The sequence below is a fragment of the Phacochoerus africanus genome, chromosome 6 (genome assembly GCF_016906955.1).
Source record: "Phacochoerus africanus isolate WHEZ1 chromosome 6, ROS_Pafr_v1, whole genome shotgun sequence".
In the NCBI taxonomy this organism is placed as follows: domain Eukaryota; kingdom Metazoa; phylum Chordata; class Mammalia; order Artiodactyla; family Suidae; genus Phacochoerus; species Phacochoerus africanus.
In genome coordinates, this window is record NC_062549.1 from 3,110,010 (window position 1) to 3,126,854 (window position 16,845).

The 16,845-nt window shown below is 46.4% G+C and overlaps 1 protein-coding gene across 1 annotated transcript in view; it reads left to right on the forward strand.

The window, feature by feature from the left end:
* Positions 1–16,845, forward strand: part of TRAPPC9 (trafficking protein particle complex subunit 9) — a 468,592-nt gene that overhangs the window by 30,032 nt on the left and 421,715 nt on the right. Inside the window, 2 exon segments of the mRNA XM_047783197.1 lie at positions 12,690–12,730; positions 12,732–12,812. Coding sequence (XP_047639153.1) covers positions 12,690–12,730; positions 12,732–12,812 — 122 coding nt within the window.

Genomic DNA, 16,845 nt, shown 5'->3' on the forward strand with positions numbered 1-16,845 from the left:
CAGTGCTTAAATGACTTCATAATGAGCTGTATTATTTTCTGCTTAATTAGAAACAGTGACAACGAGTAATAATAAAGACACGAAGGCCTTCCTTCCTTTGAAGAAGAGCCATCAGCCCGGTCGTGCCGACACATGCTTTGTGAGCCACACACTCAGCTTTCATCTCAATGTGTATCTTGGCTCTGAAATGAAATTGCTTTGGGTTTGCGGATTTTTGTTTTAATGTTTGTGTTGAGTTCTTTCTCTAGGCTGATGTTTCCTGATGGGGTTTGTGGAAAGGGTTTCCTTTCTCTCGGAAGGAAAACAGATGCTCTGCTTTGTTTTCCGGAGACCCGAGTGGTGGATGGAATCCTGAGGGTGGGCTGAGGACCTGGGTGACACCGCCCTCGCCTCCTGCCAAGGTTGATGAACAGTGAATGTCAGCGCCAGACGTGCTGGGATTTGACCTACAGAAGTTTCCAAGCCCAGAGTGGTGGAAAGTACCAGATTCACTTGCTTTACCAAGTAGAAGTAGCTTCGAGCGCTCAGAAAAATCAGTCATGTGTTGAGGTGAAAAAAAGAATAGAGGGAGTTCCCTTCGTGGCTCAGAGTGGTTAACGAACCCGACTAGTGTCCGCAAGGACATGGGTTCGATCCCTGGCCTCTCTCAGTGGGTTAAGGATCCCACGTTGCCGTGAGCTATGGTGTGGGTTGCAGACGAGGCTCAGATCCCACGTGGCTGTGGCTGTGGCACAGGCTGGCAGCTGCAGCTCTGATTGGACCTCTAGCCTGGGAACCTCCACATGCTGCAGGTGTGGCCCTAAAAAGACACACACACACACATACACAAATAGTATTTTTTGTTTCTGAAGCCTCGGAGTGAGGCATCAGAGATGCAGTTGAGATTCGGTGCTGGGAGCAAAAAGGGAGGGTGGTTCGGGGGGTCGGTAGTCTGGGATGTGTCCAGATCCTGTGGTTGGGGTTGAAGCTGGCAGGAAGGAGGCAGAGCCGGGCTGGGCATCCCAGGGCGTCCTCCAGAAGGGCTCCAGGTGAGAAAGACACAGACTCCATCTCTCCTGCCCCAGGCCGAGATTTGAGATTCTCCCCCAACCCGGGTCCATTGCTGCCTCAGGGCCACTCCAGTTCGCCTGGGGCTTCTGGCCTCTGCTCCCGGGGCCTTTGTCCCAGGACTGACCGCAGTCTTCTCTTCACTGGCCAACGTCCGAAGTTCTTGCCTTTAGGCGCCGGCAGATTTGCAGGGGGAAAGTCTCTGCCTCTGAGCGGATCGCGGGGCCAACAAAACCGTCCAGCTCCACAGAAGACCCAGCACAGAGCTGCATCACTTTCACTTTATGTTTGAACTTTATGTGGATAAATGATTGAAGCAAACCTGGGATATTCTGCTGCTCGGTTTCCCCACCACCGTTTGGGGGCCAGAAGGAAGAGTTTGACGGTCTTTGGTTGCTGGCTCCCGTGTGTGTTTTAAGAATCCAGCGTCTTCTCCGGTCATTTTCAGCAACTCGGCTTCCAAATCCTTGATGGGCGTTAGGAACAGTGCTTTGTGGCGTCTAACTGTTACTTCTTGTCATTTCTGAATATTTCATGTACATTCAACAGCTGTTTGAAGTGAAATGATCTTTTGTCCAATATCCGTTAACTCAAATTTTCCTCCCCTTTTTCCCGTTGATGGGAGTTTCATCTTCCTATGATCAAAACTAGCAGTTTGCACTTACTCTATCAAGGCACTGGTCCAAGCGGCTTTTGTTTCCTTAAATTTTTTTTTTTCCTTTTAGGGCTGCACCTGTGGCATGTGGAGGTTCCCAGGCGAGGGGTCGAATCAGAGCTACAGCTGCCGGCCTACACCACAGCCACAGCAACGCGGGATCCTTCACCCACTGAGCAAGGCCAGGGATTGAACCCGTGTCCTCATGGATACTGGTCGGGTTCAATACCACTGAGCCGCGACGGGAGCTCCTCCTTAGCAGTTGGAACACCAGTCCCCACCAGAGCGGGCAGTGGTTTTGCTGTCTGCCCGGAGCTGTGCCTCACTGTTCGTCTTAGAGCATTCTCATCGCCCCCACAAGAAGCCCCTGAACCACCCCCCCCCAGCCCCAGGCAGCCTCTCTTTCATCCCCATGGATTCGCCTGTTGTTCTGGACGTTTCATGGAAGTGGAATCACACAACACGCCGTGTCTTGTGACGGATGTCTCTGACTTGGTGTCATGTTTTCAGGGTGTGTGCCCGTTGTCGCCTGGATCAGCATCCCTGTCTCGTTACTGCTGAATCGAGCTCCACGGTGTGGAGAGGCCGCTGTCTGTTTACCCACGTGTCACCTGATGGACACGGGTTGCTTTTGGCTGTCGTGAGGAATGGTGCTCTGAGCATTCACGTATAAGGGTTTATGTGGACATACGTTTTCCGTTCTCTCATGTGTGTATACACCTGGCAAGTAGAATTGCTGGCTTACACGGTAACTGAATGCTTAACTCTCTGAGGAACTAACTGCCAGATTGTTTTCCAGAGTGCTTGTGCTGGTTTACATTTTCACCAGCAACGTATGAGTGTTCTCATTTCTTTTTTTTTTGTCTTTTGTCTTCTTTTTTTTTTCTTTGTCTTTTTTTGCCTTTTCTAGGGCCGCTCCCGTGGCATATGGAGGTTCCCAGGCTAGGGGTGTAATCGGAGCTGTACCCTCCGGCCTACGCCAGAGCCACAGCAACGCCAGATCCAGCTCACGGCAACGCTGGATCCTTAACCCACTGAGCGAGGCCAGGGATTGAACCTGCATCTTCAAGCTTCCTAGTCGGAATTGTTTCTGCTGTTCCATGATGGGAACTCTGAGAACCCAGTTTGTCTATCAATATTTGTTATAGTTCTTGTCAATACTTGTTACTGTCTTTTGTTTTTTGGCAGTTCTATAATTTTATTTGACAATCAGCAGTTAGCTCTCATCCACGCTACTTGTCGGTTTTGATGGTGGTGACAGGTACATAGCTGGCCACTGCCTGGAACTTGTTTGGTGAATCTTCATCTGCATCACGGTTTCTGGGCACCTGCCCGGGATACCGTGTGGGACCCTCTTATTCGTTTGGCCCAGGCAGCTTTATTGAGCCTGGCGTCGATGCCCTCATCCGAAGACCCATCTCTTCTGCGTGACTTCCTGATTTCTCCGAGGGCCCGAGGGGCACGCCCGAAACCCGCTCCTCGGACGTGCTTGGCAGCGTTGATTGTGTGCTTTCTGGGCCCCACTTGGGTGATGGGGGGCAGCCTTCCTTTTCTCACGACTTTCTTTGCGGGGCCATTGAAACCCGGGTGACAAGGAGGCTCAGCGCAGAGCGGGGCAAACCCATGCCAAGCCCTTCCTCCTGGCCCAGCCTCACACAGCTGGGTGCTTCCAGGCAGAGGGTCCAGCCAGGCCCCTAGAGCACCAGGTCTGGGTGTTACTACTTCTCTCTCTCTTTTTTTTTTTTTTTTGTCTTTTTAGGGCCCCACCTGAGGCATATGGAAGTTCCCAGGCTAGGGGTCGAATTGGAGTTGCAGCTGCCGGCCTACACCACAGCCCCAGCCACACAGGATCCGAGCCGTGTCTGTGACCTACACCACAGCTCATGATAACGCCAGATCCTTAACCTACTGAGTGAGGCCAGGGATCGAACCTGTGTCCTCATGGTTAGTAGTTGGTTTCGTTACCACTGAGCCATGATGGGAACTCCCCCTTTATCCATCTTTAAATTGAGCTGTCTTCTGATTATTGAGTTGTGAGAATTCTTTTTACATTGTAGATACAAATTCCTTACCAGATATGTGATTTGTAAAAATTTTCTCCTGTTCCGTGTATTGTTGTCTTTCTTTCTTGCTTTTACTGTCTTGATGGTGTCCTTTGAAGCATAGTTTTTTTTTGTCTTTTTTTTTTCTGTCTTTTTGCTATTTCTTGGGCCGCTCTCGCGGCATATGGAGGTTCCCAGGCTAGGGGTCGAATCGGAGCTGTAGCTGCCGGCCTACACCACAGCCATAGCAACGCAGGATCCTTAACCCACTGAGCAAGGGCAGGGACCGAACCCGCAACCTCATGGTTCCTAGTCGGATTCGCTAACCACTGCGCCACGATGGGAACTCCAGAAGTTTTAAATTTTGATGAATTCCAGTTTATCTATGCTTTCCTTGTTGCTTGTGCTCTTGGGGTCATAGCTAAGATCTAAGCCATTTTATATACACTTTATATATAAAGCAATTCTTTATAACCGTTACAGCTCTTGTAACAGTTCCAGGAGGTAGGTGCTGTTGTTATCCTCCCCATCGATAAGAAAACTGAGGTGCAGAGGGTGACCTGTCTAGGTCACAGCTCGTTCGTGGTGACGAGGGAACTCAAACCCACACGTGTCCCCAGCGTCTCTTTTCTTAACCCCCCTTCTCCATGCCTTCCCGTAGGAACAGTGATTGAAAGAGTCTTTCCTGCTTCGAGTTCCCATTAGTTTCTTTCTCACTGGGGACCTCCTCTCTGCGTTGACCGCACAGAGCTCAGTGGAGGTTATGTTTGGTCTAATGCAGGTGGGAAGCATTGCCATCAGGTCATTTCGGCCTTACTGACCCCCTGGTGGGGAGTGTTGCTCATCGACCCAGCCAAGTCACCCTTAGGTCTTTTCCGGTCTTTGCACTAAAAGTAGATTCAAGCCTGAGGGATGCTCAGAGAAAGTATTTGATTGATTTTACTGTGCTAACCAGTGAACTTAAAGCCCCCGCGTTGACATAGACTGTAAGCCTTCCGGAATGGGGTCACTGTCCTCCTTAGGTTTCGTTTTGTTCTGCCAGTGTCTGGATAGTGCCTCATTGTCCAGCAGATTTTGGTTAGAACGTGGTGCTCAGGAATCATCGAAATGATGGAATTTCGACAACAGAGTCTGTTGTTCAGTTGACAGGGAAAAAGAGAATAATACAGCAGTCCTACTCAGATCTGTTTTAAAAGCCTAGAATTTTGCGAAGAGTTCCACAAACCATCCAAAGGTATTTTTACTAATTTTAGGTCTCTCTTAGATGCATTATGGTTACACAACGGAATAAATGTTTTAACTAGATTTGACAAGAGAAGTTTAATATTGATGATTTGTTTTGATTACAGTAGTCTGCCTTGGATAATGTAAATTCATACCCATGAGTGAACAAAAATGAGTTTGCATTTATATGTGACATGGGAGTAGACTTCCTAAATATATATTTTGGAAGACCGATCACTGGAAATGAAATTGAATACGTCATAAAAACGCTCCCTACAAATAAAAGCCCAGGACCGGATGGCTTCACAGGTGAATTCTACCAAACATACGAAGAGGGACGGGTGCCCATCCTCCTTAAACTTTTTCAACGGGTTGAAGAAGAAGGAACACTCCCAAAGACATTCTGTGATGCCACCATCACCCTAATTCCAAAATCAGACAAAGATAACACCAAAAAAGAAAATTATCGGCCAATACCTTTGATGAATATAGACGCAAAAATTCTCAACAAAATCTTAGCCAACCGAATCCAACAACATATCAAAAAGATCATACACCACGACCAGGTGGGATTCATCCCAGGTTCACAAGGTTGGTTCAACATATGCCAATCAATCAACGTCATACACCACATTAACAAAAGAAAAGTCAAAAGTCACATGATCATCTCAATAGATGCAGAAAAAGCATTTGACAAAGTCCAACATCCATTTATGATGAAAACTCTTGCCAAAGTGGGTATAGAGGGAACATTCCTGAACATAATCAAGGCCATTTATGACAAACCCACAGCAAATATAATACTCAATGGAGAAAAACTGAAAGCCTTCTCACTCAAATCTGGAAAAACACAGGGATGCCCACTCTCCCCACTGCTATTCAACATAGTTTTGGAAGTCCTGGCCACAGCAATCAGACAAAAGAAGTAAAAGGCATCCAAATAGGAAGAGACGTGATAAAACTATCACTGTATGCAGGTGACATGATACTATACATAGAAAGCCCTAAGGACTCAACCCCAAAACTACTTGAACTGATCAACAAATTCAGCAAAGCAAATCAGGATATAAGATTAACATTCAAAAATCAGTCACACTTCTGTATACTAACAATGAAATATCAGAAATGGAATACAGAAATACAATACCTTTTAAAATTGCACCCCAAAAAATCCAATACCTGGGAATACACCTGACCAAGGCATTAAAGGACTTATATGCCAAGAACTATAAAACATGAATCAAGGAAATTAAAGAAGATACAAAGAAATGGAAAGATATTTCATGTTCCTGGGTGGGAAAAATTAATATTGTAAAAAATGGCCATACTATCCAAAGCAATCTACAGATTCAATGCAATCCCTACCAAATTACCCATGACATTTTTCACAGAACTAGAACAAATAATCCAAAAATTTATATGGAACCACAAAAGACCCAGAATTGCCAAAGCAGTCCTGAGAAACAAAAACCAAGCAGGAGGCATATGTATATATTTGCGTGTGTGTGTTTTGGCCTGTTCTTCAGAGTGTTTTATAGCTTTTCAACAGTGTTCTCATTTCAGAATTCTAGTTAAGACACCACCCGTGTCTCATGCAGTTCCTGCCGTGTTGTCCTCCCTGTGCACAGAGTTCCACTGTCTCCCAGGCGGAGGGAGGTTTTCCTCTCATACTGAGTTGGTGTCCGACGTATAGGAAGTGATTTCTAGGCCTTGGCCCTCCATGTATTTGAAGTTGGCGATCAAATATTATTTTTCCTTTGTTTCTGGATTTTCATTATTCCATTAGAGTTTTTGAAAATGAATTATTATTATTATTATTATTTTTTGTCTTTTTGCCCTTTCTAGGACCGCTCCCTCGACATATGGAGGTTCCCACGCTAGGGGTCTAATCAGAGTTGTAGCCACCGGCCTATGCCAGAGCCACAGCAACACGGGTTCTGAGTCGCATCTGCAACCCACACCACAGCTCATGGCAACACGGGATCCTTAACCCGCTGAGCAAGGCCAGGGATCGAACATGCAACCTCATGGTTCCTAGTTGGATTCGTTAACCACTGCGCCACGACAGGAACTCCAAAATGAATGTTTTAATAGGTTGTACACATTTCCCTAGAAACTTGATGTGTTTGTGCTTTTAAGTTTTCAATTTATGAAAAACCTAAATGTACTCTTTTTTTTTTTTTTTTCTTTTTTGGCCTCCCACAGCATATGGAGTTTCTGGGCCAGGGATCAGATTCCAGCTGCAGCTGTGACCTATGCTGCAGCTATGACCTATGCTGCAGCTGTGGCAATGCCAGGTTCTTACCTCTGCTGGGCTGGGGATTGAACCTGTGTCCCAGTGCTCCAGAGATGCCACTGATCCTGTTGTGCCATAGCAGGAATTCACTCTTGTTTTTATTTTTTTCTTAATTTAATTTTTTTGCTTTTTAGGGCCACTCCTGCAGCATATGGAAGTTCACAGGCCAGTTGTCGATTCGGAGCTACAGCTGCTGGCCTGTGCCTCGGCCACAGAAACGCTGGATCTGAGCCACGCTAACCTGCACCGCCACTCATGGCAACGCTGGATCCTTGACCCTCTGAGCGAGGTCAGGGATCGAACCCGCATTCTCATGGATACTAGTTGGATTTGTTTCCGCTGCGCTGCAATGGGACTCCCCCACTCTTGTTTTTAAATAGTTGTTTTTCTTTAGTCACTTATGATGGAGCATGATAATGTGAGAAAAAAGAATGAAGACAAGTATGTATAACTGGGTCACCTTGCTGTGCAGTAGAAAATTGGCAGAACACTGTAAACCAGCTATAATGGAAAAAATAAAAATCATTATAAATGGATAAATATAAAAAAATAGAAGATAAAAAATAAAAAATAAAAACAAAAAATAGTTATTTCTAACTAAGTATTTACATCTTTAGAATTAAAATTTTTTTGATGGATGAATGTTATGCATGCTTGAAAATACCTTATTTTCTCTTGTAAAAGTTATATTCATTGTAGAGAATTGAGAAAATAAGGATAAGCATAATAAATAAAAGATTACCTATAGTCTCGCTACTTAGAGATAAGTTGTAGTAAGTTTTGAAATTGCAAAATATGTCCTCTAACTTTGTTCTTCTTTATCAGGATTGTTGTGGTTATTCTGAGTCTCTCGAATTTCCACATGAATTTTAGGATCAGCTGGTCAGTTTCTGCCAGGATCCAGCCGGGATCTTGATGGGGTTGTGTTGAACCTGTGCATCACTTTGAGGAGTGCTGCTCTTTTAAGAATATTGTCTTCTTATCTATGAACATGGGATACCTTTCCAGTTATTTGGGTCTTCTTTAATTCTTTTCAACAATGTTTTGAATTTTCAGAATATTATTTTATATTTCTTTTGTCTTTATACTGAGGATAAGTGTACAAGGTGCTGGGACTGGAAGTTACTTGTATTTGGGCTTTAATCCTGTCTGCATAATTGTTATTTATTTGAAATGCATTTAAGCTCATTTGTTTCTGTTTGTATGCCATTATCAATCAATCTTTATAATTTATTTAATTTATTTTTTTGTCTCTTCGTCTTTTTAGGGCTGCACCTGCAGCATATGGAAGTTCCCAGGCTAGGGGTTGAATCGGAGGTGCAGCCCCTGGCCTACGCCACAGCCATCGTGATGCCAGATCCGAGCTGCGTCTGCGACCTCCACCACAGCTCATGGCAACGCCGGATCCTTAACCCACTGAGCGAGGCCAGGGAGCAAACCTGTAACCTCGTGGATCCTAGTCAGGTTTGGTAACCACTGAGCCACAGCTGGACCTCCTGATTGCTTTTATTTTTACCATATTAATCATGTACATGGTTCCAAAAGAAAGTGTGCAGAAAGGAAATATCGCTTCCTCTTTTTTTCCCTCCCACCTCATTTGCTCCTGGTTTTTCTCCTGTGGTGTTTTTATTTCTATTTCTTGTGAAAAAGGTCATGTATTACGTATGTCTCTTGTATTGGCTGTTTTTGTTTTATCTTTTCGTTTTGTTTTATTTTAGCCTGTGTGTATTCACCACGTGCCGGAAGTCGGCCCATGTCAGTTTGTGGTGAAGAGCCTCATTCATCTGGCAGGACATGCTGTGCACCGTGTGTCATTTAACCAGTCTTCTGCACGCGGACACTTTGGTTGTTTCCAGTATTCTGAGACTGCAGACGATGCTGCAGTGAACGACCTTGTCCATGTGCATTTTTGTGTTTTTGGAGCTGGGTCTTCAGTATAAATCCCTAGAGGTGGCATTACTGGGTCAGAGGTAAACATCAATGCACCTTTATAGATTTTGCCAGGTTCCTCTGCGTCAAGGTCACACCACTTTGCCTTCGCAGCGGCAGTGCACGCGGGCGCCTCTCTCACCAGGCTCACCGCCCAGCCTCTTGTCCAGCTTTTGTGCTTTTGCCAACTAGGTAGGCACGAAATGCTATCTTTTACTATTAGTGAAGTTGAATTTTTAAAAAACGTGTAAGGGCCATTTTTATGTTTTTCACTTGTGAATTCCTGGCTCACATCTTCTGCTCATTTTGCTCTGTTGGATTTTTAGAATTTTTTCTCTCAATTTTTATGACCTCTTTGTGTATTAGGGATATTAGCCCTTTGTGATGTATGTTGAAAACATTTTCTCTGCGATCGCTGTTTATGTTTTGGCTTTGTTTATGGTATTTTCCTGTATTTTTACGTAATCGGATTTGAATCACATTTAGAGAGGCTTTCCCCACGTCCAGGTTTTAGAGGAATTCACCCATGTTTTTTGAACTTCTGTTATGGTTTCCTGTTTTACCCTCAGAGTCCAGATCATTTGGGTTTATTCTGTGTTTGGCGTGAGGTGTAGGTTGGGTTTTATTTTTCTCCAGATGGCCAGCTGTCCCAGTGCAGTTTATTAAAAAATCCCCCTGTGCCTGAGTCACTTCTGGGCCCTGCTGGAGGAGTGTATCGCACACTTGGCCTGGTGAATGTCAGGCTTCCTGGCCACACGGTCTGCCTGCTGTTCCCCTGCAGAATCGGGCTGGCGGGACCCAGTGGCAGGGTTCTGTCTTTCCCTAGGGGAGCAGGCTTGTGTGACCTTGTGCGGGGCCAGCCTGGCCCAAGCCCTTGTTCTGCTCTCTTAGCAGTGTTGCTTCCCTTTCTCTTGCCCCATTTGTCTCCGCTGTATCGCCTCTTATTCTTTGTTTGACTCTTTGTCGGCTTTCCAGTCTCTGCCTCCCACACAGTCCTGCGCGTAATAGGGCCTCAGCGACTCTCTTGAATGTGCGATTACACGGTCGTTGGACTGATACTGGAGAGCCCTCCGGCTGCTGTTTCCCACCTCCCTCTTCTTCACGATGCCCTTTCCTTTCCTTTGCTGCAGCCTGGGCCTCTCCCTGCCCTTGGCATTGATTTTTCCTCTCTGTGGACTCTCTGTGTCCCTGGTTTACAGTGATGTTCCGCGTGGGTCGGCAAAGCTGTGCAGATGTCGAGAAAGATCGAATCCACCGCGTCCGAGTATTTTTTGGAGTGTTGTTCTTTTACCGCGTGGAATTAAGTCAGTGTCACCCACTGAGCTCTCCCGCGAGCTCTGCTCCTCTGCCCTCTGCGGGTTCTGCTGTTCTGGGTGCCGCGTGGGCCTTTGCTCCCCGAGCCCTGAGCCTGGGTTAAGTCAGGCATTATCAGTGGTGCCTTTTCTTTAAAAGCGGGAGGGACTTGATGAGATCAGGTGCCGTGTGAAGAAGGCTGAGCCCTCTCACTCGGACCCCGTTGTTTCCCTTTCTTTCTCTAAGAGAAGAGGGTAAGATTCAATAATAAAAATGATTAGAGCTCATGAAATAAGTCACAATGACCTGTCGCTTATTAAATATTATTTCATGCCAGAAACAAGTGCATCATGCACATGAAAAACACACAGAGCTCCAGAGTCCCACGGTTGCAAGCGTGGGCCCAAGTCGGGATCCTGCTCTGGGGTGACCAGCCCTGGAGCCTGGAGGACTTGCTTCCTCTCCTGCAGGCACCGGGCTCACCGGGGGTCCCTGCCTCGTGGAGTCGCTGTGGGTTGTAACCAGGACCCGTGTGGGTGTCCCTCTCACTGGTTCTGGCCCCTTTTCAGAGCAGGACAGCGTGGCCCTGCTGTGACGGCCTCAGTCCACTCCTTGTAGACTCTCAGTGCACCAGGGACGCCTTGTGGTTCGGAGGTGGTCCTCTAGTTCTGTACGGACCCAAGGATTGCGTCACTGGGCCTCGCTGGTTCGACTCTATTCTTTAGAAAGTATAGAGTTTGGATTTTTTTTCAAGCATGCATGCCCTTTTCTTTTATTATTTATAGTTCTGCTCTCTCATCTCTTGCTGTGATTTTCAGTGTCTGTAGGAAACAAAACCCAAAGCCACCTGACTCTTCCCACCCCTCCATGTGGATCTGTCTTCTCTGACCGGAAGGCGATGTTGCAAAGGGAGTTTTCTTTGTTCCTCTTGTCTTGAAGTCTCTCTGTCTGTCCATCTCTTTCCTGTCCATCTATCCATTTATGTATCCACCCACTCTTCTGTCTTTTTTTTTTTTTTTTAGGGCCGCTCCCGCGGCATATGGAGGTTCCCAGGCTAGGGGTCCAATCGGAGCTATAGCTGCCAGCCTACGCCACAGCCCCAGCAACGCGGGATCCGAGCTGCGTCTGCGACCTACACCACAGCTCACGGCAACGCCAGATCCTTAACCCACTGAGCAGGGCCAGGGATTGAACCTGCAACCTCATGGTTCCCAGTCGGATTCGTTCCTGCTGTGCCATGACGGGAACTCCCTGTCTTGTTTGAAAAAGCATTTGAGGCGGCTTACTTAATAACGGAATACGAAATAGGCAGGTGAGAGAATCGGGCCACGTTCGACAGCGAGGCTAGATCAGCTCGGCCGAGGGTCGCGGGCCGTGTGAGACGCACACCTTTGCCGGGTGAGTTCTCAGATGGGCCGCGGACGTGTGCCTGAGCCTCCCTGCAGACCCGAGGGAGACAGTGTTCCTGGCGATGCTCCCTGGCCGTGAAAGAAGCAGTGGCTCAGGAGGAGCCAGCTTTTCTGCTGATGAGGCTTAGGAGGATCTTGTTTGAGTGTTTTCTGAAATCAGAGTATTTCGTCTTTTTTTTTTTTTTTTTTTTTTTTTTTTTTTGCTTAGAGTTCTCTGTGTAGTTGGCTTCATTCTATAAATAGCAAAAATTTCTCCAGCACCTTCCCTGTGTGAGTTTGACGGCTGGAGAATTAAGTGGTTCTGCCTATTGACAGGCCGTGGCCAGAGATGGAGAGTGACAGCCTCAGACGGGATACTGGTATTCGTGTAGTTTTCCCTGCCAGTGCGGAGCAGGAGATACCTTCCCGTGGCTTTTCTCCATCTGCAGGGGCAGCGGGGCTCTTCCCAGCATGAAGGGCTTAACCCTGGGAGATAATGCAGGCGGACAGCCCTGCAGTCAAGACAGCTAAGCTAGTTATTGTAGCCGTGTTACTTTTCTATAACACACTTCATGTTCTTTAATAAAAAGCTTCAACGGGGAGGAAAATGTATGCGGAGCTAATTAACATTTAATACACTGCTTTGATGGTAAGACTTTTCCAGGGAGTGTCTAAGACGCTGGAAACAGTTTCTTGATTTAAATTTCAGTTGGGAATATGCCAGTTTTATCTTATCTCTGCCCCTCTTTTAAAGTAACAAAGACGCAAGGCAGAAGAAGCCAAAGATCATTTTTCTTCTTCCTCCCGGTCTGCAGGTGCCCTCAGCACCAACGGCATCAATCCAGACACCAGCACAGGAAATTGGACGCGCCAAGAACTGCCTCAGCCCTGAAGACATCATCGAAAAGTACAAGGAGGCCATCTCCTGTTACGGCAAGGTGACTTTGCTCTAGGTCCGCAGGGGACTGTCGTGGTCCTCAGAGGTTCCTGTTTCACCCGTGCCCCCTGCCGCACTGCCTCCTCGCTGTTTGTCCCCCCGAGTCCTCACCCGCTCTTCCCCCGGGCATCGTGCGCACTGCCGAAAAATGGTCCTTGTTTAAAGATAGTGTACATTTGGGAGTTCCCATCGTGGCGCAGCAGAAACGAATCCCGCTAGGAACCATGAGGTTGCGGGTTCGATCCCTGGCCTCGCTCAGTGGGTTAAGGATCTGGCGTTGCCGTGAGCTGTGGTGTGGGTTACAGATGCAGCTCGGATCTGTTGTTGCTGTGGCTGTGGTTCCCCTAGCCTGGGAACCTCCATATGCCACAGGTGCAGCCCTAAAAAGACAAAAGACCAAAAAAAAAAAAGTATATTTAATAATCCTGAAAAAAGGGGAAAGAGAGGCTGTCATAGCCCTGCTACTCAGTGACAATAATGAACATTTTATGCTTATTTTCTGTCCTTTTTGTATGTTATCTATATCGTAAAAAATGGTGAGCATTTTGTACTTGCTTACTGTGTAGAGACCTGCAGTTTTCATTTGGCATATTATGTGTTTTTCTACGTTATTAAATCTTCCATGGCATGATTTTTGGTTTTTTTGGGTTTTTTTGGACCACGCCTGCTGCCTGTGGAAGTTCCTAGGCCAGGGATTGAACCCAGCCAAAGCTGCGAGCTGTGCCACAGCCGTGGCAACACTGCCTCCTTAACCCGATGTGCCACATGGGAAATTCCTTCCGTGTCGTGATCGGCAAAGGTGATGAACTTGCCAAAGATCATACAGCTACTGAGTTCAGGCTATGTGTTTGAACCCAGGTCGGTCGAATTCCAAAGCGCATGCTCTTAATCACTGTTCTCTGCAATGGAGAATTCCAGATGGTGCTCTTTTTTTTTTTTTTTTTTTTTAGCTATTTCTTGGGCCGCTCCCGTGGCATATGGAGGTTCCTAGGCTAGGGGTCTAATCGGAGCTGTAGTCTCCAGCCTACGCCAGAGCCACAGCAACGTGGGATCCGAGCCGTGTCTGCAACCTACACCACAGCTCACGGCAACGCCGCATCCTTAACCCACTGAGCAAGGGCAGGGACCGAACCCGCAACCTCATGGGTCCTAGTCGGATTCGTTAACCACTGCGCCACGACGGGAACTCCACCGTGTCATGATTTTTAATCACCTATATAGTGCTTCAAATGGATGCACCATTCTTTTTACTTTGGGGTTAAAAAAATCTTAAGTTCCAAGTATACCTAACTGAAATACAGATGGAAAGGACTGAGATTGGACAGAAGCGTGGTATCCAGTAAAAAGATGAAAGCTCTGTACCTCCTGCATTTAATTCCTGAGAGTAATAGCTGTTAACAACTCGGTATGTGTCTTTCATGACGTTATGGCTGTGATACACACACACACACACACACACACATGAGAAACATGTATCTGTGTGTGTGTACATGTATATTTGCTGTATTTACAGAAATGAGATCATACTACATACGTTTTCTGCAGCTTGCTTCATTCTGCTCAGCACCACGTCATAGTTGTCCTCCCAGACCGGCGTGACCCTTTCAAACAGAGTAGCGGAGTCTCCCAGCACGTGGTCCTGGTCCCTGGTCCATCAGCCTGCTTTGTGGGAAATGGCCATGAACGGGGCGCCCAGACCAGGACCAAGTGCCCGCGCCCACCCGCCCCCAGCCCTCCTGTGACTTACCTCGTGATTGTCTGGTGGCTGGATGCTTAGGCTTCCCACTTGCCTACTCTTAGAAAAGTGTTTGATGGAGCAGTCTTTTTTTTTTTCCTTTTTCTTTTTTTGGCTGCCCCCAGAGCATGTGGAGTTCCTGGGCTGGGGATCAGATCCGAGCCACAGTTGCAACCTACACTGTAGCTGCAACGACACCAGGTCCTTAGCCCGCTGTGCCGCCATCCTGTTGCACCACAGCCCGTGGCGTGAACTCCTGATTGACATTCGGACACGAGTATTCTTGTGTTCTTGAATGACAGTTCTCTTAGAGAAAGATCTCCGGAAATTTAGTTGCTGGAAATGACGTCTACATTTATTACTGTCAAGTTCCTCTCCAAACCCCTTCTCCAACAGAGAATGAAAAGACGTGGATTTACTTCCTTCACCGATTTGCTGCCCCTGAATGTTATTTCTTTTCAGTTTTCCTCCCACTGTTGTAAACTCTGCCGTGATAAATACCCTCATGGAGAAATCTCTTTGGACTGATTTTTTTTTTGAAAGGAGGTACTTCTTGGAAGTGGACTTGAGTCAAAGGGTATGCGTGTATTTTGTGGTTTACAGTCCGTTGCCTAAAAAGGTTGCTAATAGTTTGTTCTCCCATACAGCGACGTTAGCTATTCTGTCCTTTTAAAATATCTGCCAATATGGTGAGTGCACGTAACTTTCTGTTTTAGTTTGCGTTTGATGACCAGTGAGGTATTGAACTTTTTTCACTCCTTAGCCATTTTCATTTTTTATTTATTTTTTATTTTTCGGTCTTTTGTCCTTTTAGGGCAGAACCCACAGCATATGGAGGTTTCCAGGCTAGGGGGCGAATCAGAGCTGTAGCCGCCGGCCTACACCACAGCCACAGCAACGTGGGATCCAAGCCACGTCTGCAACCTACAGCACTGTTCATGGCAACGCCTGATCCTTAACCCACTGAGCGAGGCCAGGGATTGAACCTGCAACCTCATGGTTCCTAGTCAGGATTCGTTAACCACTGCGCCACGATGGGAACTCCAATAAGAGTAAATTTTTTCCTTATGGGTTTTATCTTTGGTATTATTCTTAGAAATATATTCTTATGATGGAATATAACTCTTTTCCATAGGTTTTTTTTTTTTTTTTTTTAACAGCTATACCTGTGGCATATGGAAGTTCCCAGGCTAGGGGTTGAATTGGAGCTACAGCTGCTGGCCTGTGTCACCAGATCTGAGCCACATCTGTGAATTATGCTGCAGCTTTCAGCAATGCTGGATCCTTAACCCACTGAGCAAGGCCAGGGATCAAACCCACATCCTCACAGACACTATTGTTGGGTTCTTAACCTGCTGAGCCATAACAGGACCTCCTCCATAGTTTTTTATTTGTTACTTTGTTTTTTCTTTTTATGGCTGCATCTGTGGCATATGGAAGTTCCCAGGCTAGGGGTCGAATTGGAGCTGCAGCTGGGCTGTACACTACAGCCACGGCAAAACTGGATCTGAGCCACATCTGTGATCTATGCTGCAGCTGTGGTAACACCAGAACTTTAACCTACAGAGTAAGGGCAGGGATTGAACTGGCATCCTTCCAGGGCCAACATTGGGTCCTTAATCTGCTGAGTCCCAGTGGAAACTCCTCCATAGTTTTTAAATCTCAAAGATGGAGAGGAAGTAGTTGCTGCCGTAGTGGGGATAATTTGAGTTAATACACGCAGAGTATAGCATTTGGTGTCATTAGTATTTTTAAAATATTTACATCATTGTAACTTATGTATGTTATGACAGGAATGCAATTTATTTATTTATTTATTTATTTGTCTTTTGTCTTATTTTTGTTGTTGTTGTTGTTGCTATTTCTTGGGCCGCTCCGCATGGCATATGGAGGTTCCCAGGCTAGGGGTCCGAATCGGAGCTGTAGTCTCCAGCCTACGCCAGAGCCACAGCAACGCGGGATCCGAGCCGCATCTGCAACCTACACCACAGCTCACGGCAACGCCGGATCGGTAACCCACTGAGCAAGGGTAGGGACCGAACCCGCAACCTCATGGTTTCTAGTCGGATTTGTTAACCACTGCACCACGACAGGGAACTCCGAGGAATGTAATTTATTTTTTACAGGTGATTATCTAATTGTCCCGCAGTTTATTGAATTCATATTCTTTGATTTGAAATCCCACCTGAATGAAATACTTACGCATTTTACAGTCTGTTTCTGAATTTTTGTTCTTTTCTGTCAATCTATCTTTTCTTGCACCAGCACTGTGATATTTTACCTATTGTGAAAGTTTATT